The 25,854-nt window shown below is 40.4% G+C and overlaps 1 protein-coding gene across 7 annotated transcripts in view; it reads left to right on the top strand.

Moving 5' to 3' along the window:
* The window catches only part of SASH1 (SAM and SH3 domain containing 1), a 568,418-nt gene that overhangs the window by 455,999 nt on the left and 86,565 nt on the right, over positions 1–25,854 (top strand). For all 7 annotated transcript variants that reach the window (XM_080388231.1, XM_080388232.1, XM_080388233.1 and 4 more), the window contains exon 2: positions 9,748–9,876. In XM_080388231.1, the coding sequence (XP_080244357.1) occupies positions 9,748–9,876 (129 nt within the window). The remainder of the gene's footprint in view (positions 1–9,747; positions 9,877–25,854) is intronic.

Consider the following 25,854-nt stretch of genomic DNA (forward strand, 5'->3'; position numbering starts at 1 on the left):
TTTATACAGCACCTAGCACAAGGCAGAATGAAATACCATTTTTTTCACAAAGAAATTAGAGCTTGTAAGAGCTTCTTAGTGACAGGGAAAAAAGGAGAAAAAAAAACATTTCATAGGCTAAACCAAAATTACTGTGTTTTATTTGGAGAAAATATTTAAGGACCACCAAATTGGATAAAGAACTATTTTACTAAACAAGCAATTGTTTTCCCTTGGGTGCCATGGTGACATTTTATTTAATATTATCTTTATGTCCCTTATGCATATACCTGTTGGGAAATTCTGTATAATGTCTTAGGCAAGAATTAACTGGAGTAGTAAATACGTAGGGTATAGAGTGCTATAAAGATTGCACTGCCATGTGTTGATGCAATAGAGATTCACAAATCCAAAGTTCAGTGCTTTCCTCGCTGTTTTATGATGTTGATAAGATGCTTCATTTAAAGGGTAAAAGGATTAGGCTGGAATAAAATCCCATGTAGAAGCAGAATATTAGTGTACCAGCAGATGGTATTAATATTCTGAATTTGTTCATATATGGAGGTTGACTTACAGGCAGAGTTGCAAAACCAGTAGAAAAATAATTCCTATTCCTAAAATAAAATCTGCCTTTGAATATTTCTCAGCATACTCCTAGGAGTGTGTTCATAGTGAAATCCTTATTTTCAGTAGTTTCTGATATTATCACTCCAGTTGAAAGTGAAATCAAAGTTTGAGGCAGTGGAATCATTGTTAGATAAGTCTCAGTGTCTTGTGGTTCATTTACTTGATTAGTGCGTTTTATTGTTTTATTGTGTTTCACCAGTATGTCCATCTGTAAGGGAATGCTCCTTAGTGATTACTGGTATAAAATAGAAATCTTTTTTTTTTTATTATTGACAAAAAGAATGCTTTTTGTAATAAAACTTGGACATAAACATGACCAAAGTTTGCTTTCTCTGAATCTGCCATGCAAATTTAACACCTTGGAAAATACTGTAAACCAGACTTGCTGAGCATACACAATTGTCCTAAGATACTGTTGTCTTTTCAGTTTATGTCCTTAAATACCCAAATTGGTTTTGGGCTTTTTTTTTTTCTTTACACGTTTTCTGTTCGTTTGTTTCAGGTTATGATTTTAATAATTTACTTATACCCCAGTTATGTAGACCCAAATGTCACAGAAGATTTGTTTTTGTCATACTGTGTTACTACTAAAGTTTTACTACTAATATAAAGAAAAGATACAAATTTAATGAGATCTCCTTCACTATTGCAGTTGATAAGGCCAGATGACTGAGGTAAAGATTTACTTCATCATATACTTAAGATGTCTGGCTTTTGCCTATCTATTTCATTAGACTCTTGTCTTTAGCATGTGTTATGGGGTGGGTTCATGTTTAACTTCCCAATTCTGAAAAAGGAAATTAATCTTTGTCTCCTTAGTGGTGTTTTAATCACATATATGTTCATTTCTTAATTCTTGCCATTCTTCTGTTTACCATTTGTTTCTGCTCCAAGTGTCAGGATAGAAGCCCACTGCAGCTGGTATGCATGAAAAGACTCTATTTCCACTCAATTTGAGAAAAAGTCTCGGGAAATACTGCAAAAAGAGGATGCAGCAAGAGTGAAGGAAATCTCATGAGAGGTGATATCAGGTGCAGCTGTCAATGGCTTAAGGAGGAGTTAACTTACTCTGCTTTGCAATCTGGCAATGTGATAACCTGTGCCTGACTGCTGACCAGCGTGGTGGGTTGTGGTGCCCTGGCAGGTATCAAAGCAGAGGGAGGTCTGAGTTACATTTTGATCACCTTGGGGAAAGGAGGATAGAAGATAATATACTGTTATTAGGGAAGCTGGACATTAAGTGTGCTTTGAACTAACTTTTCCTGAATAACATTTGCATGTAATCTTGTCTGTCAAGATAATGAACATGTGAAAGAGCTGGTTCTACTTGTGATAAACACCTACTTTTTAAGTATGATGGAATGTCCATTTGCATAGATACAACTCTTTTGTTAGCATGCTTATACATATATGCACACATACATATTTTCAGTTTTACATAGAGGACTTCCTTGGCTGCATGCCAGAGAGAAAAATCCCAGTAGCGTGCTTTCAAATTGATTTTAATTTACAAAGAGAAAAACGTACATCAGAATGCTTTTCCTGAGATGGTTTGTTATACTTTCTTGACAAAGACTTCAGGGCTTTGCAGTGAAAAGTGAGGGCAAAAAGATTATGGTGCTGATGGTGAAGGGAACACTAATTGCAGAATTTTGAAAAGGGGGTTAGTTTTGATGTAAAGGTAGGGCAAGGTTTCATGTATGTTAGGAAAAGCTTACATAGCTTTGTATTTTAATGTAAAGTTTCTGAGTCTAGAGTGACTGTGGTCTGAACTCAGTGGGCTGTATCAGTTATTTCAAATAACTGCTGCAGAAGCTGTTATATCAAATGGTACCATTGTGCATTCTGCTTATTGTACAGAATCTAGAACTGTTTTAACCACGCTGCAGAGAGCTTGACACAGTTTTATTAGATCTATTTTTGTAACTCTGTCTACAAAGCCGCATAGCTTAAAGACTCAATCCTCAGATGCCATAAAAATTAATGGAAAGTCTTCTATTGAATCGGTCTGATCTGTATGTTCTCTTTGTTCTCACAGTGTCCAGCTAGAGAGAGGTCAAGGGAACCATGACAACCCTTCAGCATCCTCTAAAATAGCTGTTCCTAATATAAAAATGTCATGACTTCTACACCGAGTATTTTATGCCTTCCCCTGAATATCAAGGCAAGTGCTGGACTGCCTGGCCTTGTGCTTCTGTCTCATTCACATTTCTGACCCCGCTGACTGTCAAGACAGACTTTGAACCTGTCACTTCATGGATAGTGGAAATGTCAGTTCTGCTGAATGGAAGATTGTTCTTTCCAAGCCCTAGGAAGAGAAGGGAGGGTTTCTCTAGCAGCTTGTTGGGTTCATTCTTAATGGCAAGCATTTTGGAGCTAAGCCAGAAGGCAAAACATCAGCCTTATCGGCAGAAATACATTGCTAGCAAAGGACAGGTGAGAGGGTCAGAAATGTGTAACGGATCCAATTATCATGAAACTCTGCAGGTTTTCCTACAGATGCCTGTCCTCATGGTGTGAGTCTGTATTACTCTAGCAAACTGAGATGCAAGCCCTAGCTAGAGAGGCGCATGCAGGTTTAACTCTGTCTTGAAAAAGTTTTGGAGTCTGATTTAAATCTGCCTCCTTAGAAAGAACTGTGGACGAACACGAAATACAGTGCCTATCTTAGATTAATTGCCTGTCGCCTGAGTTCATATATTAGTATATTTTGCAGCGCAGGGAGGTACACTGCCAGTCCAAGGTTGCCTAGGGTGCAAGTTTCTCAAGGTTCTACGAGCCTGCATTAGGACTTGCATCTTAGTCAAAGTTGTCCCATGAAAATTTGAGCATCCCTTGCTTTCTAGGTAAGCTAGTTCTGGTTAACTTCAGACATCTTGTAGGATGTTTAAACAGCGTGTTTATTAGGCACAAACATCTTTCCCTTCAGCAGATGTTCCCATTTCACCACTTTTTTGGTCCCTCCTCCCTCTTATTCCTCTCCCCTCCCCAAACAAGTCTGTTTGCTCTGGCCCAGGTTCTGGCTTTCATTTATGTACTTCTTACAGCTATCCAAACCAAAGGTATTATTGAAATGCAGGGTCGTGTTCCACAGATTTTTGGTAGGCGTCCCTGTTAAGATCCAGCTGCCAGAAATAAGCTGCTAATGTTTACAGTGACTCTCCACACAGTAGTCCTGTGTTTCAGGCATGGAAATGTATTTTTCTCATCTTGGGCTGCAAAGGTCAAACCCATGTCTTTGCCAGGGCATGACTGCAAAGTGTTGTGGAAGAGTATCTTCTCTTTGGCTATGCCCTTTCCACATATATTTATACTTTAATAGGAAAAAATCAGATTATTTTTTTTCCTCCTGGTTTTTGCACGTGCCATGGCCATAGCTGGGGTGGTTTTGAGTTATGAACTTGTATAGTTCTGTTGTGTGCTGTAATCTGCATTGCCATGTGCAGATGGAGGCCCATCTGTCTTGCTGACCAAACAGGCTTGTAGCATGCACATCTTTTTTACATTCTTGAGATTCATGCAGTTACATAAATTCCACCCAGTGGCTTGGAGAGGGAACATGCGTATCTGATAATCAAGACCTCTTTTCTGACATTCCTAACATCTGCTGGAATAGGAGGACGATATGCTGGCATGTGCAGCTTTGTAATACAGTTTTTGGAAACTGAGATAGAAAATTACAAACTCAAATACTTGTATTTCTGGTAGATTTTTCTAAAACTTTTATTCTGCATGGAAATTTATGCTGAAAGTATGTATGCTGTGCCAGCGCCTAGTATTGAGGTTTGTATGCGGGTTCATGAGATGTGTATGTTATGTAGCAAAGTCCATTATTCCTCCTTAGGTAATAGTGTTTTTATTTTATTACTATTAGTAAACTATGAATGTATTTTCACTTAATTTTATTGCCAGCAGAGCTGTCTGACAAAACAACTTTTTCCTTTACACTTTCAGATGATACAAAGGATTCTGCCAACGCGTTAAACTAACTGATGTGCAGTGACCGATAAATCCTAACCTTATAATAAGTGTCAAATCGTTCCAACTTTTCTTTGTAGTCACTCCATTAACAGGAATCCCAATGGATTCCTTTGGTTTTCACATGCATATCAGAACTAATTCTCTGGGAATTCCAGGGCAATTAATCATTTACCCTGTGTTTTATGATGCCAAAAAATGTTGCATGCATACATTATAAGATGGAAATTTAGGAACATACTTGACAACTGAAAATAGAAATCTGAGATAACTTCTGTATTCATTACAATATTTCATTAAATCTTCATTTTATGTTTAACCCTTTAAAACTAGTGGGTTCTTTATTTTCCTGGCTATCAGACTATTTTATGGAAAATCTCAGGCAGTAGTGAAATCTTTGGAGAAACATGTTGTAACTTTTAATGAATAAATTAAAGCATTTCAGGAATGGTATTTCTGCTCAGTATTTGTGTTGCTTACAAATTTTTTCCAGCACAGAAGATCTGTGGGATTATATAGCTGGAACATTGCAGTTTGTGTGGCAATAAACGCAACTGGTGCAAAGCAGTCTTCATGGTAGGGCTTTGCTTGACTTAAATTTGTAACAAAATGAGAAAGAGGTTTATTATGAGTTTATTATTTCATTTTAAAAATATTGCTGACCTAAAGTAGTTAAGAGCACTGAATTACAGATATATCAATAAGAATAAATTTGAAAGCTATGTCTTTTTTTTTTTTTTTGTACTCACATAAGCTGTTTCAAATATGGGACACGGTGGCACATAACCAAAGGCTTATTATAAATTGCATTGGCTTATTATTTTTGGTATCAAATAACTGTATGGTTTTCCCTACCTGTTAAATTAAAATGGCAGTTCACGTTTGTTTGGAACCTGTTGTACTAGTATTGGAATCAAACCCACGGTGCAAACCCGTGGTGTAGGGCTATTAATAAAGAATATGATGAATGAACAAACTGATGGGTCTAGACTGTTATTTCTATTACCTTAAAAATCCCATAGGTTTTGGTTTGCATATGAAGGCAAGAAGGTAAAAGAAACTTATGAAAACTGACATTGGCTCTTACTCTTTATGTATCAGAGTGAAATCTTTTCAAAGTATTATTAGTTATGAATGCTTCTATTGTTCTATTTAATAATGCTAGGGATTTTAAAAAAAACATTTTGAACAATTCCTTTGACTGTCTTTTAAGGCAATGAATGACTTCTCAGGTTGGAGCTGGTGTTTTGCATATGAATATTTTAAAAATACTCAACTTGAAAGCAAAGTAGAAATACAAAGCACGCTGGTGGTGATTTTCTGTGAGACAGTTTAGAACTGTTTGGAGAAGCTGGAGGGGTCAATTTAATGAACAGACAAAATGCCATAATTCAAAAGTCATCTTCTAGTTAGTTGTACTTGTGGTTTGATGAGGTCTAAAGTAGGTCCACTCGGCCATTATAAGTGCAGTAGAAGATGAAGCATCTCCGCCTTTTTTTTTTTTTTCTTTTTGTTTTGCCATGTTCTTAATGTGCTTGAAGAATAAAGGAGGAGTATGGAGAGAACTAAGTAGGGATAAAATTTGAGGTAATAAAAGATATATAGTCCTTTGTTAAGTTAGGTTGTTATTTCCTTACATGTAACATGAGTGGATGCTGTGGGGTGTGAAGTGCTTGCTGTCTTTAGCTTGGGTTGGTTTGTGTATATTTCTATAAAAGCAATGCTTTCTGGATACCCGCATACATAAACTCATAAAAGAATCCCTTTGCCACAGAGAGAAATGATTCAACTGGCATCTTCCATGACAACTTACTGGCAAGCTGAGATGTAAATGCAAATGTTTGTATTTTTGTTGTCATTTGTCAAAGCTAGAGTCTTCAAACCCCCAAAGCTGCCCACACCTAGTTAGAAGGTTGCGTACTGCTTTTGTGGAGTGGCTAACTCGTAAAGCTAGCCACCCTCGGCCTGTAACCCAGCAAAAGTGTACGGCAGGGTTGCAATGAGTATCTATTTCAGTTTTCAGTTCTCATCTCAAGTATCTTGTAGTTTCTCTGTTCCTTCATTTTTTTTTTTTTTTTTTTTTTGGACATTTAAGCTTACTTTCGTGCAGGACTAGTCTTCCCCGGAGGGCTGGTATGAGGTGTATTTGGAGCATGGCCCCTAACGTGAATGCCAAGCGCTGACATCGGTCGCTCCTCAGGCAGGCAGGCAGGCTGGTGCCTGCAGCTCGGCCTGGCTGGCCACGGCAGCGATGGCGGACTGGGTCGCTTGTGAACAGGCCTTTCTCTGCAGCCACGTGCTCGCCGGTGGTGGGGCCACCCGTGGTCTGTGGGCTGTAATTGGGGTGCTGCAACCGAGCTGATTTTGCTCAAGGGGCGGTCAACAGCCTTCAGCCTTGTAGAGACCACCTTTTGAAAAAGCAGAGTGAACTGCATGCCAACTTAAGTGGAAAATGGGTGCGTGTTCGGCTTTGTTTGGTCCACTGTGCAGTGCCATCGCTATCCTGAGAGCAGTCTGTGACCGTGGACCTGAGGAGGTGTCGGTGTGTGGAGGAGTGCTGGAGCGTGCTGCGACCCCCACCTCAGCTCCACCTGGCTCTCAGCTAAGCTGAAGTTCATATGATGTGTTTGGATTTGGAGTATATCACTCGGTTTCAGTCGTGACTTTACCTTCACAAGTTATACCCATTTCCAAGCAGGTTTAATGTATGAAATATAACGGTTTCTGATATTGAGAGAGAAAATGGACTGATGAAGTAAATATGCAGATTTCATATTGTTCTAATTAAATGATGATTTCCTATCTTGCCCTTCTTATCATTATTGTTTCCAGCTTCTGTATTCTTAACTGGCAAAGCTTATCAAGGCATAAACAGACTCCAGCTGGGGAAGATACTCCAAAGTGGAAATTTTTGTAACCCTTTGAGAGGGATGTTTGTTATGACGGAGAGGCTGGGATTCAGATGTCATGTCAGCTCTTTGGAAATCATACAGGTTTTCTTATTGCCTGCAAAAGCAAGCAAGTGAAGGTTAGGTTTTGGGGTGTTCTTTTCTGTTTGGTGTTCTTTTTTCTTCCCAGCACTGCAGCACTAGCTATCCCTACTGAGTGCACAAACCTTGTGAAAGCAGCTTGTTGTGTGCATGGGATGAGCAAGCATGCCCTCAGACACCAGAGGAGTATCCAGTTGCACGGGCAGATGTGTGGACCTTGTGGCACAGTGTCAAAGTTTCTTCCCCAGCTTGTTGGGAAGTGATGGATGGCAAGGAGGTGGCTGGAGGAATGTGTATGCTTGCTGCCTGCTGAGCTGGTAGTGCTGCTGCTCCAGTAGAAAGGCAGGGTAGCACTGTTGTGCTCTCAAAGATGCCGCTGTTTTGTCCTCGTAAACTATACACTTGCTTAGCAGTGTGGAAAGTCATTTGTCCAAAGCTCTGGAAAGTCTGAGCTTCAGAGAAGTGTATTTGCACTAAGGAACCTGGCCTTCTAACATTTGAAACATCTCCCGTTTGAGATCTTTGACAGGTTGAGAGATAGGAAATACAGTAAAAAATACGTAGGTATGTATAAAGGAGTGTGTGTCTATAGATATATATTTAGTGTAGTGGATTTGCTTCTGCTGCTCCAACAAGTGACATGTAAGCCATTTTCCACCCATAGCATATACAGTAGTTTTAAGAAACTGCGAACTGTTCTGAAGTTTGGGAACATGAGCTCTACAATACTTCCTGGGGAATTTGAGGTACCTGTTGTGCACGTAGAATTGCACTTTTAAAAAGTAGACAGTGTGTTTCACAGAGTCTGAGGTTTAATAGGCTTTCATTTTGATTTAAACTGGGATATTTTTCCAATTCTCTGGAAGTGATACTTCATAGAACAGATCTGCTTCTTCAGCATAGTGAAGAACCTGAGAGCCAGGACCAAATACTTATTTCCAAATGGCAACAGCTTCAGTAAGGTGTGGTTTTTAATTAAAAGATTTCCTTCTAGCTCATATGCTAAAACTTCACATTGCAATTTATGTATATTATTAGCATAATTATTGTAAAATGATTTCTCAATTGCTTAGTTTTTTCTTGATATTCACGATACGATTTTATTTGTATTATGTCTGTTAACAGCAACAAGGAAATAACACTCTGCAGTGTATTCTTGTTTTCTCTCAGAATATGCACAAAATGTACATTGTTACCTTTTAAGGAATGTATACAATAACATCTATGTCCTTTCATAAATTAGACTAAGAAACAAAATGACTCCATCCAATCTTTTGGACCTATTTTAATATAGGTCAAAAAACCCGTGTGCATCTAATACCAAAAATTTAGTAATTCACCTTGCCCACCCCCTCGCCCAGCCCCCTATGGCATACATATCTGAAGCTTAGAAGGATATCTCATGCCACTTAACATCCAGCCTCATTTTGGTTTGAGTTCTTTTCCCTTATTTATCTATAATTTAAAAAGTATAAATTTTGACTGTAATTAACAGATGATTACAATTACATTCCTGGCTGTAGATAGCTATTTTATTAACAGGATAGCAATCCTGCCTAGCAAAGCAGACGTTTGGGACTGAGCAAGCCATGTTTCTGCCTCCAGTATGTCTTGCAAGACCAACTGGCAGAATGTCTTTGTGGGTGGCATAAACTCGCCTGTTAAAGTCATTTGGCTGGAATTGTTTGCAGTCTGGCTGATTGTGCTTATAAGCAAGAAGTTTAATGTTTTAAATTGCTGTTAGTCATTGTCAAGGAAAGCAGGACTACTCCCAAGTAAATAAGGTTAGTGAAACGTACATAATGACTGGTTATTGGATGAGTGGGCAGCTGCTTGGGAGAACCAGATGGAATATGAATACATGTGGGTGGGAGGGAACTGAAGCAGATAGTGCTTGGGGATATATTGTTCCACTGCTGTGCGTTGCTGTCCCTACCTTCTCTCTCTGTAGGAATTAGCAGGGTCCCACCTGTTTCTGATGAGCTACTGTGGTACTGCAGTTCCCAGCTGTTCTTGGGTGTTACCCGTGCTTGGGGCTAGGGGTTGAGAGGGTGGCCCAAGAGCTGTGCATTGGATACGCTGCAGGAAAGTGGTCGCCCTCAGAGTTGTGGTGTTAGCTTTAAATTGTAATTTTAAATGCGATTAACCTCTTCTTCCTTTGTCTTCACCATAGGATGGGTCACTGGGAAATATTGATGACCTGGCACAGCAGTATGCAGACTACTATAACACCTGCTTCACGGATGTGTGTGAGAGGATGGAAGAGCTGCGCAAGCGGAGGGTTTCCCAAGACCTTGATATGGTATGTAGACAAATTATGACTTTATTAACAAATAAGTGCCATTCGTGCCCCAGATGAAGAATCAGTATTTCAGCTTTAAGAGTCCTACCCAGGGAAATAACTATATGTGATTGTGTTCACGCACACAAACATTTCAGCCAACTCAATTAAACACTTGGAAATTGGCAGGGTTAATTTTTTTTCTAGGTATTTGTTATGATTCATTAAGCCTTGGAGTCTGCATTTCTTAATTCTTTAATTAGAGTACTTTTTGCTTGTGCACATTTGCTTGCAAACCTCAGCTCTTGGAGGCAAGATAGTATCTGATGAAAGCATTGTTTTCTTGCTCCGAGGTGCTCCCAGCATGAGCACAATGGAACTGTGTGTTGGTTTTCAGTTGCACTGTACAAACTGTTAAAGTATGCTTCTTAGAAGTTGAAGGTGCAAATACAGGTTCCAGGCCCCTGCATGTAGGTAATCTTCAGTTTCAGAACCTTTTTCCATTATTACACATTACAGAACCTGTAGCAGGAGACATTGAGTCCTTCAGGCTGGAAGGGACCTCAGGAGGTCTCTAATCCAACCTTTGGCTCAAAGCAGTGTCAACACTGAATTCAAACCAGCTTGCTCTGGGCTTTATCTGATCAGATTTGAAGACCTCCAAGGATGGAGGCTTTGCAGCCTCTCTGAGCAACCTGTCGTACTGCTTCACTGTCTTCTTAGTGAACCTTTTTCCTGATACTGTATGCGATACCCCCCATGGCAATTTATACTTGTCTGTCATTCTCAAGCCATGCACCACTGTGAAGAACCAAGCTTCATCTTTATCATAACCTTGCCATAGGTACCAGCAGGCTGCCAGTAGCTCTTCTTGAAGTCTTTTCTCCAAGCTGAATCTCCCATCTCTTCTTGCAGAACCAAGGGCTCAAGTCTTTGAGCCCCTTGGTGGCCCTCCCCTGGCCTTACTCAAGTTTATCAATGCCTACCTAGCACACAGGTCTGCAGGGCCAGAGGTGGTGGTGCAAGAATGGCCTGACAGGGACCAGGGAAAGGGGAAGAATTGTTTTCTTCATTCTCCTGGCTACACTGCTTTTGACAGGGTGTGGGATGCTGCTGGCTTGTGCTAAACCTACCGTCCCTCAGGCCTTTTCCTCAAAGCAGGCTGGCCCAGGTGGTCAGTCCCCAGCCTCTGCCTCATACACAGGCTTGCTCCTCCTCAGGAGCAGGACTTTGCATTCGTCTGGGTTGAATTTCATGAAGTTCTGCCAGGCCACTCTGAATGGCATCCCTGCCCTCAAGTATATCGTCCATTACCTCGATGAGGGTGCCCTTTATTTCCTGCTCAGGTGTCTAACAGGATAGGTCCCTGCACTGCTCTGCTTGTAACTGGTCTCCAAGTATGGCACATAAAACACTACTCTTAAATGCCAGCTAGCCAGCTTTTCACCCATACAGTTGCATAGGATTCCCTGGGGAGGCCCACTTTAGCTGAGACTAATCTGCATGCAAGTCATCACCATACCTCATTTTTGTCGGATTTAAGGAACCTCTTAGGAGGCCTGTGACAAAAACATCATGAGTTTTCACTTGTTGGGCAGTTTCCTTACTGTCCTGTAACATTAGTAAGTGTTTGTCACTACTTAAGGTATGTATTCTGATTGCTGTGCTTTTTTCGTTGTAAACTTCTTTGTTAGTTTTCATAACATTTCATAAAGATCATCAGTGACAGAGGAAAAAAATCTTCTAGGTCTGCTTTGTTAGGTCTTCAGTGTTAAGTTTGTGTTTCCCAGAAGTGTTGTATCTTCTTACATACAGACTTCAAGTCTTGTCTCACAGAAAGCAGATTACTGAAGGAATTATTTTTTTTTTTGTCACTTACAGTTTTGCTGTGGTGGTAACTTTTGTATAATACATACAGAAACTCAAAACCAAAGTGTGGCTAATGCCTCTATTGTGCTTCAGCACAGCACTGTGGCAGAGCCAGCGTGGGATCAGATCACAGTTCTGCAGTTCCTCTGCAAGATCAAATCCTTTAAGACAAATTTCGGAGCTGAAGTTGTGTAATTGTGTCTTCTACCTTTGCTTCCCCAGATCCTAGCGCTGATTAGCAACAGGGAGTGGTTTGCATCCTTTCTCTAGCAGCTGTGCTTGATGATGTGGATTACTTAAGGCTACTTACTTTCTTGGGATTCCAATATAGCAACTGAGAGGCTTCCAGAATTTGTACAGACTACAAACTTCAGTTACACAATGAGTGGCTGCAGGATCAAGACAGAGAGAGTCATCTCCTTTGCCCCGCTGATGTTTGCTAGTTCCTTTATTTTTAAAATGAAAAAAAAAAATCAAATATATTTTGCAGAGCCGTTGCTGCCAAGAAGTTCAAAGTGTTAAACAAAAGATTTTTTTTCAGGAAATCCCTCTGTAGAGAGACCCTTGAGGCTTCTGTGCAGAGAAGCTGATGGCACAGAATCGTGGTTCTCATGAAAACCTTCACACTCGGCGTGCCTCATATTCTGGGTAGCTGTTGGCAGCAATGAAACCCCCTTTCCTGGTGCTCTTGGAAGGCAGCTCCTGTGCTGGGTAATGAAGTGTGCCTTATGATGGGAGAGGACTCCCTTCCATTAGGACAGATGGGCCTAATTTGGCTGCCTTCACTTCTGAAGCTGCAGAAGCCAGGCTGGGGAAAGCCATGTGAGCTTAATTAACTCACATCAAAGGTGCAGAGCTTCACGCTGGTTTAAATAGATGGGAGCTAACCCAAGACAGACCAGCGAGTGATTCACTAGCTCATTCTGCTTGAGAGAAAGTCAGAGAAAGTGGCTGTGTGAAAAGACATCCTGGAGATTCCTCTTCAGTGGTTCTCATACTGAGTTTGCTTGCTCTAATAGTCCAGTGATAACTTCTTCAACTTTCAGGTCAGAGAGAAAATATTACAATTGAAAATTAAATTAGTGCTCAATTTTTGCTACATCCGTCGCCACTATAATACGGTTTCTGGACATCAGATAGCCATTCTTCTCATAATGTATGAGACTATAGGTATTAGCTCAGTTTCACAACAGCATCCAAACAGTGCTGACTGCAGCTGAGACTTGCTCTCATCAGTAAGTAGGCAGGTTTGACCTGGGTACATGGGGAGTGAGGAATGGCCATGTTGACTAGAATGCATTTTTCAATGTGATATAGTGTGCCTGTTTGTAATCTGCTGTAGAAACAGGAGTTGGTTTAAACAGCAGAGCTGCCAAAGTGACTGCAAAAGTATTAATGTGAAAGAACAGAAGAGTGACTCTGTTGTGATGTTTTCCCTCCCTTTAAAGCTTGAGGAAAGGTAGTACATTGGCAGAGGTTTTGGAGTAGTAAATGAGGAGTAATGCTGGGGGAAATGCCAGCTTCATAGCATATCCTAGATGTGCTATGATGGCAAAATACAGGCACCAGATAACAAATATATGCAGCCTCCAAGTTATTATGCATTGATATTATTGGGCTGTTAGTCTAGCCTGGCTTTATTCTGTTATATATGGTCCGCTATCCAGGGGTTAGGAGGGGCGGTGCTGTCTATATACCCTCTCTTCCCATCCCTGGGGTTGTGCCAGAGCTGGAGGTGGGAAGTACTTAGGCTCTTCCCCACCCTGATGGTCTTCTCCCTGTCTTCAGCAAATGGAGCAGAGCTGATACGCGTGTAGTGCTAGTGCAAATTTCCAGAGCTTTGCTGGAGTGAAAGTTACTGGATTATGAGAAGGAGGTAGCATAGGATAAACTCAACTCCTGCACTGAGATCAGGTGTAAATGAGGAATAAGGGGATGGGGAGAGATTCTCTGTTGACAGCTATTTCAAAGCTACAGATCCCATGTGCAGAAAAAAATTCATAAAGCAGAAAGTATTGGCATACATCTTCAGATTTTATAGTCATGAAAGATTAGGCAATCAGCAGCTGTAATGTAGCTGGGAGACTGCAGTTTGATTTTTTTGGCTGGCAGTTCTGATGTCTTCCTCTGAAATGCAGTATGAGTGATAAATAGCACATCATAGAAATGTGGAAGGCTAAACTTAGGTTTGGAGCCGCTTTTACTGAATGCTCAAAGAGAAAGAACAGGTCACCACAGGGGTCGAAGTATCCTCTAAAAGCTGCACAGAGAGGCTGCATCAGGATGAACAGTGTAATAACAAAGAAGTGCCTGAGCTGGCAGAAATTTGCCAGGAACATGTACTTAGCGCCAGCTCGCCCAGATTGCCCTTTGTAGCATGTCCACTGGAAGACAGAAATATGAACTGTTTATTGCTGCTTCTGTACACTTTGAAATGATTTGAAGTTGTTTGGGAGCAAGTGTTGATATCTTGATTGTATATTGTACTTTCTAATCAACTCTCCAACCTTTCCTATCAGACCATGGTCGTTTTGGTCTAGATATCCTGCTCTGGAGTTGAATTTTTAAAAAACCACAGTAAAATTGTTTGGGAGAGCAGCATATCTTGTAACAAAACAGTAGCTGCAGATGGAGCCGAACACAGAGTATTTTTCCAAGTGGTAGTGCTATTAAGGATTGTTAGTTGTCCCTAACCACGATAACCGCTTTTTGCATTTGGAATTTTGCCTCTGTTTTTGTAATGGAGAATATGCTTGGGTTTGGACATTAATGTTTGTGAACAGCATGGGAGTTGCCCACATTTCCTAGCATTTGGCCTATTCCTGTGCAACATGTGGTTTTTTGACTGAGGAAAAGCAGAGGCTGGAGTAGATATAGTGGATTTTCAGGCCCATAATGGGTATATCACTGATAATATTGAGCTGGACATCTGCTAAAATGCAGTTACAGCCAGAAAAGTGACTCTGTGAGGACAGCACTTTGCTAGTGCTTGTATGATAATCCTTGTCTCTAAATTGGAGAGATGTGGGTTTGATGGGTGGACCACTCAGTGGATAAGGACTTGGCTGGATGGACACACTCAAAGATTTGCAGTCAATGGCTCAATGTCCAAGTGGTGACCAGTGACGAGTGGCATTCCTCAGGGATCAGTATTGGGACTGGTGCTGTTTAATGTCTTTGGCGGTGACATGGACAGTGGGATTGAGCGCACCCTCAGCAAGTTTGCTGATGACACCAAGCTGTGTGGTGCAGTCAACATGTTGAAGGTAAACCATGCCATCCAGAGGGACCTTGATGGGCTTGAGAGGTGGACTTATGCTAACCTCATGAAGTTCAACAAAGCCAAGAGCAAGGTCCTGCAGCTGGGTCAGGGCAGTCCTCAGCACCAATAACAGGCTGGGCAGAGAATGGATTGAGAGCAGCCCTGAGGAGAAGGACTTGGGGGTGTTGGTTGATGACAAACTCAACATGACCCAGCAGTATGCACTTGCAGCCCACAAAGCCAATCATATCCTGGGCTGTGTCAAAAGAAGTATGGCCAGCAGGGCAAGGGAGACAGTTCTGCCCCTCTGCTCCATTGTTGTGAGACCCCACCTGCAGCACTGCATACAGCTCTGGGGCCCCCAGCATAAAAGTGATATGGACCTGGGTTGGAGTGGGTCCAGAGGAGGACCACAAAGATGATCAGAGGGCTACAACACCTATGCTGTGAAGACAGGCTGAGAGAGGTGGTGGTGTTCAGCCTGGAGAAGAGAAGGCTCCAGGCAGACCTTATATCTATGTCCCAGTACCCAAAGGGGGCCTACAAGAAAGCTGGGGAGGGACTTTTTACAAGAGCATGGAGTGATAGGGCAAGGGGCAATGGATTTAAACTGAAAGAAGGTAGATTTAGACTAGATATTGGGGAAAAATTCTTTACTGTGAGGGTGGTGAGGCACTGGAACAGGCTGCCCAGAGAAGCTGTGGATGCCCCATCCCTGGAAGTGTTCAGAGCCAGGCTGGATGGGGCTTTGAGCAACCTGGTCTAGTGGGAGGTGTCTCTGCCCATGGCAGGGGGTTGGAACTAGATGATCTTTAAGGTCCTTTCCAACCCAAACCATTCTTTGATTCTGTGATCGCTTCCTTTGTGTCTTCAGGATCATATCTGCCTCACTTACTGACAAAACCAGGTTTGCCTTGTCTGTCAGCCAGACAGGATGGCATTGATAGAGCTGTGAAAGAGCAAACTGCATTCTGTTGTCTCCTCCGTCACTGACAGCAGCCAGCTAGCTGCTGCTGCTGCCAAGGTCTGTATTGTAGCTGATGATCTTGAAGTCAAAGAACAGCTTCAGGTTTTTTGATGGACTCTGACAGCTAGGGTTGTGGGACCAAGAAGTTGCACAAATCTTTTACTTGTGAATTACATCAAGTTTAAGATGCATGCCACTGGAAAGCTGTAAGGCACACAAGTATACCTTTTTTTTCCATCCATTTAATTAATTTCAATATGAAAGGGGAAGTGTTCAGAATCTATCTATATACGTGGTGATAAAGTACAGTGCGTGTATTTGACAAACTGACTTGCCTAATCGCATGTGTTTTTACAGTACTTGCACATGTAAAGTCAGAAAATAAAAATGATTGTAAAATGAACATGAGTTTCTTGCCTTGCTGCCCAACATGTATGTAGTCCTCATCAGTCTTGGCTGTGCATGGTTTTGAAAGATGCTCAGCAGTCAGTTGTTTGATTACAAATGGAGTTGGCCATCTAGATAATGTCATCACATGTAAATGGTATGTGTCCGGCAAGGCCTAGTGGAAGGAAAGTGGCAAGAGTAGAGTAATTAGTAATTTGAGTGATGAGTAATTAGACTTTAACCTTTTAGAGATGTATTTGGCTCATACGGTACTGGTGGTTGGCAATATCATAAGACTACTTGAGAAACCAGCCAACCTTCAGTGAATGAGACAAAACCACCCAGAACTATTGCAGTCAGTGAATGATGTGTATTTAAGAAATCACCTTGGGAGCTGGCCACCGAAGCTGGAGTTAGGATGCTGAACATGTTTGTGGAGTCTGCCTGTGCCTGCTCTATAGATGGCTTTAGCCGCGTCCACTATTCTTTGCGTTTTCCATTAAAATCTCAGGATCCTAAAATAGAGTGCTTATTCCCTGCCATGGAATGATCAGCTCTGCTTTGCAAGTGCAATAGTGGCTGCTTTTACCTTTGTCCTGAAAGGACACCTCTATCTTGCTGGAACAGGATCCCACTGTTTTGTTTTGTCTTTGTGGCTGCAAGAGGTCCTCCAAAGTATAAACAACATCTGAGTTGGATTAAAAAGGTATCTACAGCACAAAAAAAATAGCTGGAGAACACACAGATAAGACTTCCTAAATTCTGGAGAGTTTCCAGGCCTTATCAGGCAGACACACAAAAGAAAAAGTAGCGGTAAAAGGCATGGACTTTCAAGCGTGGTTGGTTTTGGTGGTTTTTTTTTTCCCCTCTAGCATAGCTTGAAATAGAGAGGGTTTTGCCTAAATATGGGGTGCATAAAGTAGATCTACACACAAAATATAAAATAGAGATTTACTATGTGTGCAGTCTCAGTCTCTCAACATTTTAGGCTTTATCTTCATAAGTAAAATTCATAGTAATATTTTCATTGTTAATGGAGCTTTTCAAAGGTAGACACAATGGAAATTCTGGAACAGACAGGCTATTTTTAGTGTCTCATATATCACACACCAAGGCAGCAAAGGCATTTAAATACAGAGCTAGCATTAAGCATGAAAATAAAGCAGGGCTTGTTTCATACACAGCAAAGTGAATACCATTCTTAGTCCACTCAGTACTAGCAGACTAAGTAAAAAATCTCTCAGCTTTCTGTAGGTTAATGATCTCCTGCAGTCTCACCACTGTTTTTGTTGGAAGCCCATTTATGAATAACCCCTTAAGCAAAATCTGTCTATTTATAGGCAGAGTTTATAGGCTGGAGACTCAGCAGACTGTGCAGTTTATGGTGGCTTGGGTGACTTTATCTTCCTTTCGTGCTTTCCAAGGGTCCTTGCTTTTTGGAGCAGGATGTTCAGTTTAACACTTCTGCTCTTCTGAAACTGTATTTTTGTCGATGTTAGTGTTATGGGAAGAACAGGTTGTCAAAGGTAATTGTTATTTCTTCTGAATCGGGAATACTGTTACGAATAAAATAATGTTTATGTTATAAATGGGAAAGATAGCTCACTTCTAGTAGTCTGACTCGTAATCGTGGAGGGGAGAATTTCTCCTTAGCTTATAAATGTTTTTCTAGCTATTCTTAATCTTTTAACATTATGAAGTGATTTTCTTGTCCCTTTACATTCAGAAGGACTTTTACTTTGAACCTAAGATCAGTTCTTACTGTGCTGTTCTTTTATCCTAGCAGCAGTGCAGTGCCTATCTGCTGGAACTGACAGAGTAGATTTGTATTAACTCTGTGATTTAATCTCATAGGAGCCTGAGGACTTTGGGGGGAAGGGGGAACTGGTTGACTAACTTCATCTCCCTTTGTGTATTTTTTTGCTTTCTCCCCTCTGAATTTAAAAATGACAGCAAAATGGAAATGTACAGCATCATGCTATCTAGACCACTAGGTAAATTTCCTTGCAAAAGATATGATTGTTGAAAAAGAAAGCAAATGAAATTGTCGTTTAAGGAGGTGCATCTCTGAGGGGAAAAAAACCCCAACAATAACAACAAAAAACCCAAACCAAAACCAACCAACAGACAAAAAACACCCCCAAAACGCCTGAATTCTGTGATGAACAGCTTCTATGGTGTACAGCCCAGCTTGCCATTCACATATTGTTAGAAAAATTCCAAAATACCCAGATGAGCGGCATTGCTTTGGGAAGGACAGCAGCGTGTGTTGGCTGAGTCAGAAGAATGTCAGACTTTTTTAACATGGCAGCAGCTAAACCAACAGAAGAATGAATCTAGAAGGTATAATGTCTTGTAGTTAGATTACTCCTCTTTGTCCTATGTGTAGCTTCAGCTTGACTCCCCAGGCAGCTTTTATGTACCCTCCTTCCATCCCCCAACCACTGCTGTCCAGTCCATCTATGTGTGCTAAAGACAGCTGATAGCAACTTCAGATGTCAACTAATTGTTGTGCTAGCTTGCACTTAGATTCTAAGTCCTTGGGCAGAGGAACACCACGGCGGGTCCTCAAGGAATAGTAAGGATATTGCTCAAGACAGAAGTCTTGAGTTTAGTGAGGTATTCAAAAACTGCACTTGTAAGAACCTTAAAGCCTTGCAGGATATCAGGGAAAACAAACAGGTCTTAATCAAGAATAATCAAGAGCATGTTGTGATGAGAATGAGAAACACATCACGAGTATTTGTGCACATCTGGATGTGCTTTGGAACGTCTGTTTCTCCACAGCAGAAGGATGCTACTCAACAAAGATGCCCAGAGGAAGGCAGGCCTCCATCTGTGAATTCAAAGGGATTGGTTTCTTTCCTTTTTTTTTTTCTGCCAGTCTGGCCCTGCTCTTCATGATGTAGGTTCTGATGCTGCACAGCTACTCTCCTTTGATCTCTCCATGCTTTATCTTCTCTGTGTTGTGTAGGTTTCCTGTTTTAGCAGTGTTGCCTGAAGCACACAGAGAAATGCTCTGTTTCAAACAAGATGGTCTGTGAATTTTGTGTTTGAAGGAGAACTCAAGCAGTTTGAAGAGACGTGATTTTTTTTGGTGATTGATCAATCTGTATTCCACAAAATAATGAAAAGGAATGGCTGTCAGCTGGAAACCTCTTTTCCTGGTTCCCATATGTCATATCCCTCTTGATTTTTATTTGTAAGTTTTCCCCAGCAGTTTAGATTGTAGCTGTGTCTTACATAAGGGGACAAAGTAATATGGAATTACTACATCCAGATTTCCCCTGACTCTTAAGTCTGTCTTGGCTGTTGAAGCAAATTGAGTTGGGGAAGGCAATAATCCTGTAAAAACATACATGTGAAAATGAATGGGTAATACTTTGCAAAAGGATTCCATTTCAGTACCTTATCTGAGGGATGAATTTCTTGTGTTGCTGGGCATGATGAAGAAAATCAGTCATGGATTAGAAGAAATTACTTAAAGAAGAACAACTTGAAATGATTAGCAAAATTTGGAATTCATAATTCCTTACAAAATGCATACTGGTAATTTTTTGTTTATGTCTGTGTGTTTTACCTGTTGCAGTTGAAATTCCTAATAAGACTACAGTTAGAATCATTTGGTTTAGGCTCCATGTGAAACTAGTGACAGTATGGTTGTATACCCAGGTTCATTTAACGGTGTAAAGAAGGCAGTGTTTGCAGGAATAATGTCTTACTAAATGAATGGATATAGCTGTGGAAAAATAGACCCTCTTTTCATCATATAAGGCCTTATTCACAACCCATCCAGATAAATTAGGAAGATAAAAAAGCTAGCAAAAGAAAAATCAGAATCTGGAAGCTTCCTTTAAGACCAACTAGGCTGATAAACAGTATTTGAAAGAAGCCCATCTCCCCTTCATCTTCAGGGTTCTTCAGGCTTTAGTCAGCTTTCTGTCTTGGTACACCATGGGACCTGTTGAGGTTTCTTCTTATGATACTTCAGCAAAGGTTAAGCCATAGTTTGAGTCCATTTTGACAGAAGAGAGAACTTTTAAAGTTTTGCAGCGTGAGGGAGGTGCTGAATACCATGCAAATGGGAAGAAGGAAGTCAATCATCAGAGTTGCTTTATTATTTTCAGGTGGCTAAGTATAGAAAGCCACATAATTGGAGCCTTCAGTTGTTAGCCGGCACAGAAGCTCACAAAATATTTTTATTTCTCCTTTGTGTAGCACTTTCCACCCTCAAAGCCATTTAAAAACATTAATTAGCCTTTGTTGCATCCTTTTGAGGTTGGTAATTTTAGTACCATTATCCCTATTTAGGCCTCACCTCCCTGAGATTTGGCTGCTGATGAAGGTTTACCAGTGTAAGTCCCTAATTCCCCCTCTGTAACTAAGTTTGCAACAGAGTAGCATGAAATTTGTCCTAAGTTCAGAACAACTTAATAACAATGTCATTGGTCTGGGTCTACCCCAGTGTGGCTGCAAACAAATACCGGTCGCAAGAGCTAATTAAGCAGTGCATGGGCGGTGAGCGACAGGCACTCTAGGCGACCTGCGGATCAAGCCTGAAGTCAAGTCCACTAGAACATACTTGGGAAAACAAACAAAAACCAGTCAGATGTATCTTAAAATTGGCCCAGACTATTACAGTTTTCCTGATGCAGCATCTTTCAGAGCACTGTCCTGTTTTCCTCTGGAGTATGGAGGTCTGGTGAAGAGCCTAGCTCTGGTGGGCAGTAGCTCACTGCCAGCCATCTCTTCTTCCTATCCTGCCTCTACTTTAAATAACTGTCTGGTGTATGGCAGGGATAATACTAATTAAACACAGAGGCAGAGAGCTGTGTTACTTTGCTGTGGAGCAGATTCTCATGTCTTCAACAATGCGCTAGTTTCACTGGAGTAGTGTCTGTTGGTGATGGCTGGAAAAAATGCTATTTCGTTAAGCACCAAACTAAGTATTTAATTTTGAGCACCTGTGGGAAAGTATGAGAAATGAAGGGCATGGTGTGCAAAGTAGTAGGAGATGGTGGTTTGATCCAGCGGTGTCGAAAACCAAAGTTTGGTTCTCTCTTCTGCCTGAGGAAACTTGAACTCTTATCTCCTATCTTGAAGCAGAGTGCTCTGCAATTTAATATTCTGGAGCTGTCTTAACCTTATCTGTTGATCAGCCCTGTTCACATATATAAACAGTTCCTGGTGTAGCAATGGGAATACCAGTGTCTCACCTTCCAGGCAGGCATCTTCTCCACGATATTAGTGAATCCTTTCTTCTTCACTTGCAGATTAAATTATTTGTATACTTTAAACACAGTTCAATGGCTTTATTAGGAATGGAGTAGCAATACAAATCTCAGCCTAATGGTTTTTGGCTCCTTTTTTATTATTTCACATGTTCTGTTTCCTTTACATCACAATGATACTTCAAAAATGAGCCAAGCTGCTGACCTTCTAGCAAAATTCAAGTTTATTTTTCTTGATTGGGATTTTTGACTCCATAACTAGTTTGAATAACTTCTTGTTTGTAGGATAGACAGTAGCAGGCAAGTTATCTCCCTTGAGCTCTTTGTTTATTGACTAGCCTCCCAAGTTAACAGCAAGACTAGAACTTAGCTTAATGCTAGGGTGGATGAGCATTTCAGGGGACTTGGTAACTTTGTTTTTCCTCCTTTGAACTGAGTTACACTTAGCCTTAGTCGATTGGTTTTGTTGTGGTTATAGAATTGCAGGTGGTATTTGTAAACTTGCGCCTTTGCTGTTGAAACATACAGATGTCTTGTAGCATTTTAGCCTAATTTGCTAAGAAATGTTAATGTTATTCAAAATTTCTTTAAACAGTGGAATTGGAAAACCAACATGATTTGCAATAACTCTTAGACTTGTCTTTGGTAACGTGGAAATATGAAGTCTCTCAGGAAACTTTCCATGGTTGAATGACAAGGAGTAAATAGACATGGAACACGTGTTGTTAAAGACATGTAGAAAAAACAAATAATATACATTCTTCTTAGTATTTGGCAGTTTGGATAAGGTATGCAGTTATTACTGAAGCTAAGTAGCCATGTATTTTTAAACCAAATTTTTGGCCCAAAAGGCGTAAAGGAGTTTAGGAGGAAAGATGAACATAGATTTTGGCGATTGGACATGCTCTTTGGAGCTTCCTGCTCCATTTTTCCACTCTTGTAGGTTTTTTTAGGATACTTCAACTTTTTGAATGCAGATGGTATGATGAGAGCCTCAGCTTTGGGGCAGTGAGGGAGGAATAAGGAAGTCAAGAGAGTCCGGAGCAGGTGCTCCAGGAGCTGGGACCTCTCACTGCCTTCATCAGGTGGAAGAAGATGAAAGAAGGGAATTTTGATTATTGTTTGTTCACAAGGGTGAGGAGTGACAGGCTGGAAGGTTCAGTGAGTAGGTCACTAGAAAACTAAGCTGTAGTGAAGAAGAACAGATGATGCACTCTGGCTGCAAGGGGAAAAAAATGTCACAAAGCAGCGAGCTATTTTTGCTTATGTGAGTCCTGAACTTTCTGTGTTGATCAAAATACCCTAATAGCAGAACATATTTTAAAGTATGATAATAAGTAACAACCAAAAAAAAAAGCCCCAAAACCCAGTGATGTAGCACAACTTTATTTTATTTTAAGGCACTTTTTAGAAGTGTTTCAATTCTGTTAAGAGTTAGACCAAGAATGGATGCCACAGCTTGCCAGAAACATCATCATTCAGTGGTGCACTGCACTGTCCTCTTTTTTTTTTTTAATTTTTTTTTCTGTGAATCTGTCATGGTCACTGGCCATAATGCAGGCTCAATTTGACAAGCCATGAGGTCAAAAAAAGAAATTCTGAATAGCAGTTTTGACCTTGTCATTATAGGTATTGCAGGAGAAGTGGTGAGCCACAGTCAAGGCTCTGATTCCCACTACTCTGAAACTGCAAGCTCCAAGATTAAATGAATGAGAAAAGAGAAATTAAAGGATTGAAAGAGAGCATCATGGAAAGGTTGAACTGTTTCTTCATAGTGTTTTATACACCTGAAAGTACCTAGGGGAAGAAAAATTTTAAAAACAAAACAAAACAAAATCAAAGTTATATGTATCTTAGTCCAGCTTCACAAAATGACAGGAGGACTTAAAGCTGTTAACCTTCAAGAATAAACTCCACAAGTTCAGTGAAAACCTAAAAAGATCCTGGAATACAAAAGGTATTTATTGCATTATAAACTCATTTGGACCCATGGCAGGGCATGAATATTCCTAGGGTTTGCATCTTTAATGATTTTCTTCTACTCTTAAATAATAAAGTTACAAAAATAGAAATGTCATCCTAACCATAGTTCAGGCAGTGAATGCAGAAGAAAGCAGGAAGACATTTTAGCTGAGTGAGCGATACCGAAAATCTAAGGTTCATAATGAAGTTTGAGATGGGCTTTTTGCCAAATGTCACTTTCATGGGAAACATAGCAAAGTATGGCAGGAAACATTCTTTGTTTTCTTCTACATCCATGCTACATGGAACAGGAAATACTGATTGTTTTCTCTTAAGTGGTGCAAACAATTGATCGTCTTTTCTTAGTAGTGATGCATTGAGATTCTTCTGACTGAAATTATGCAGATTCCGAAAACAAGAATTATTCAATAGTGGCTTTTGTTGACAGTAAAAGGAGTATAGTTAGGGCAAGACATCACAATTGGCTTTCAAAATAATTTGGCTTATATGAAATTACCTGTTCTGTTCCCTTTCAGCCTTTGACATAAATGGCTTCTTTGATTCTTCTCTATTGAATCTTGGGGTCCTTCTCACACTGAAGAATGTTTTATCATTATCTTTGAGATACTTTGAGGTGATTCTTTTTAAAGGCTATTTCTAGTTGTTCAGTAGCAGCTCTAGAACCACTTCAAGTATGAAAGTTTTCATTAGAGATTATTATAACATTTTTCAACTCTACCTATAAACTTACAGACAACCCTAAATAGCTAGTGTTCTTGAAATGGTTTTCATGATCTCTGGGGTGTGGGTTGTTTTTTTCTCTTTGCACGCGTTTTCCTTTATCATTAGATGACCACAGTCCTTTCTCACCCTCTAGCTGACTTGAAAACAGGAATATAGTATTTTCTGTATGAGATCACAACAGTTTGCTAGGACCTAAGGCCTAACAATTTCCTTCTTTAAAAAAAAAATAAATATCTGAATTTAATCTTATATGTAAGACAGGGCCATTTTGTTTCTTACTGCTAATGCGATTTCCTCTGGTTGATCTCTGTTACCTGAGGCACGCCTTGAAAGTTATCACCTTTGTTTACTTGCAGGGAGAGACACTTTATCAATGAGTAAATCCTAAAAATTTGCTGGCAACGTTCCTATAGTTCCTTTTCTGTATGAACACATATTCTATTGTGGCAATGCTTTAGGTAACGTAAAACTTGTAACACATAAATGCTGACCCTATAGCATGTAGAATCTTGCATTATTTATACCCTAAACCCACCCAAAATGAAATTATGTAAAATAAGCTGTGTTTTGTATCACCTCTTTAACTGGAATGAAATGGCATGTTTTGTTTAACAACTAATAGAAACAACAGGATATTTGGAAATGTAAAAGAGTGTCTTACATAAATTGCTCTCTTGGCTGTTTGAGGAGTAGAATGAAAATGAATTTGAGGCTTCTTGTGAACAAGTGTGACTCATGAGTGTTTAATGTAATTTTAACAGCTCTTTTAATAAAAAGTGAGCTATCGGAAGTTTTTAAGGAACCTGTTGACTGTCTATGTCTCCAGCTTTGGTGGAGTTTGCTATCTATAAGAAGTGTGTGCAAAAGTTTATCTGATGTATCATACTAAGAAAATTAACTTCACTTGGCGTGAATCATGCTACTTATCCTGGTGTCAGTAGCTGCTGTTGCTCATCTGAGGACTGGGTAGGTGAGCAAGTCTTACAGAAGTTGGACCTGTTCCTTAGCCTGGTTCATTCCCTTCAGAACATGGTAAACCCTTCTGAGTAAGAACTTAAAAGCCTGCAGAAAGGAGTCTCACAAAAAGAAAAAAAAAAGTTTCTTGAAACATAAGCATGTCGATCTTTGTACTCCTGTTACCAGTGGGTTCAGAGCTATTAGGATTCAGTTAAGTGGCAAGATATGTTCAAAATGGAGAATGTCATGTACTGTTACCATACTGTTCTAACGGTTTTCTCTGGGTTTGAGCATAAAACTTTTATTTCTACTACTTACAGAGCTGTGAAGTGGCAAGTGGAAGGTTTCCATTACCGACACTGGATTTGTCAGCCTCTTTCCCAGAGCGGATGTAGGATAAAATATGTGTGGAAGCTGCATTGTTCCAGAATTATCACACCTATCCCTCAGTGATAGTTCACATACTGCCTCATTGCTGCTTTGTTACCAGAGGCTCAAAGCTATGGGAGGAGCCTCGGTCTTTTCTCTGTAATAACTCTCTTTCAGTGACACTATCTTTATTTGCAAAACTGTTCTTACTAGTCCCTGTCATCTTCCATCCCTTCCCTTAGCAGCTCAGC

This window comes from Falco punctatus (genome assembly GCF_963210335.1).
Source record: "Falco punctatus genome assembly, chromosome: 5".
In the NCBI taxonomy this organism is placed as follows: Eukaryota; Metazoa; Chordata; class Aves; order Falconiformes; family Falconidae; genus Falco; species Falco punctatus.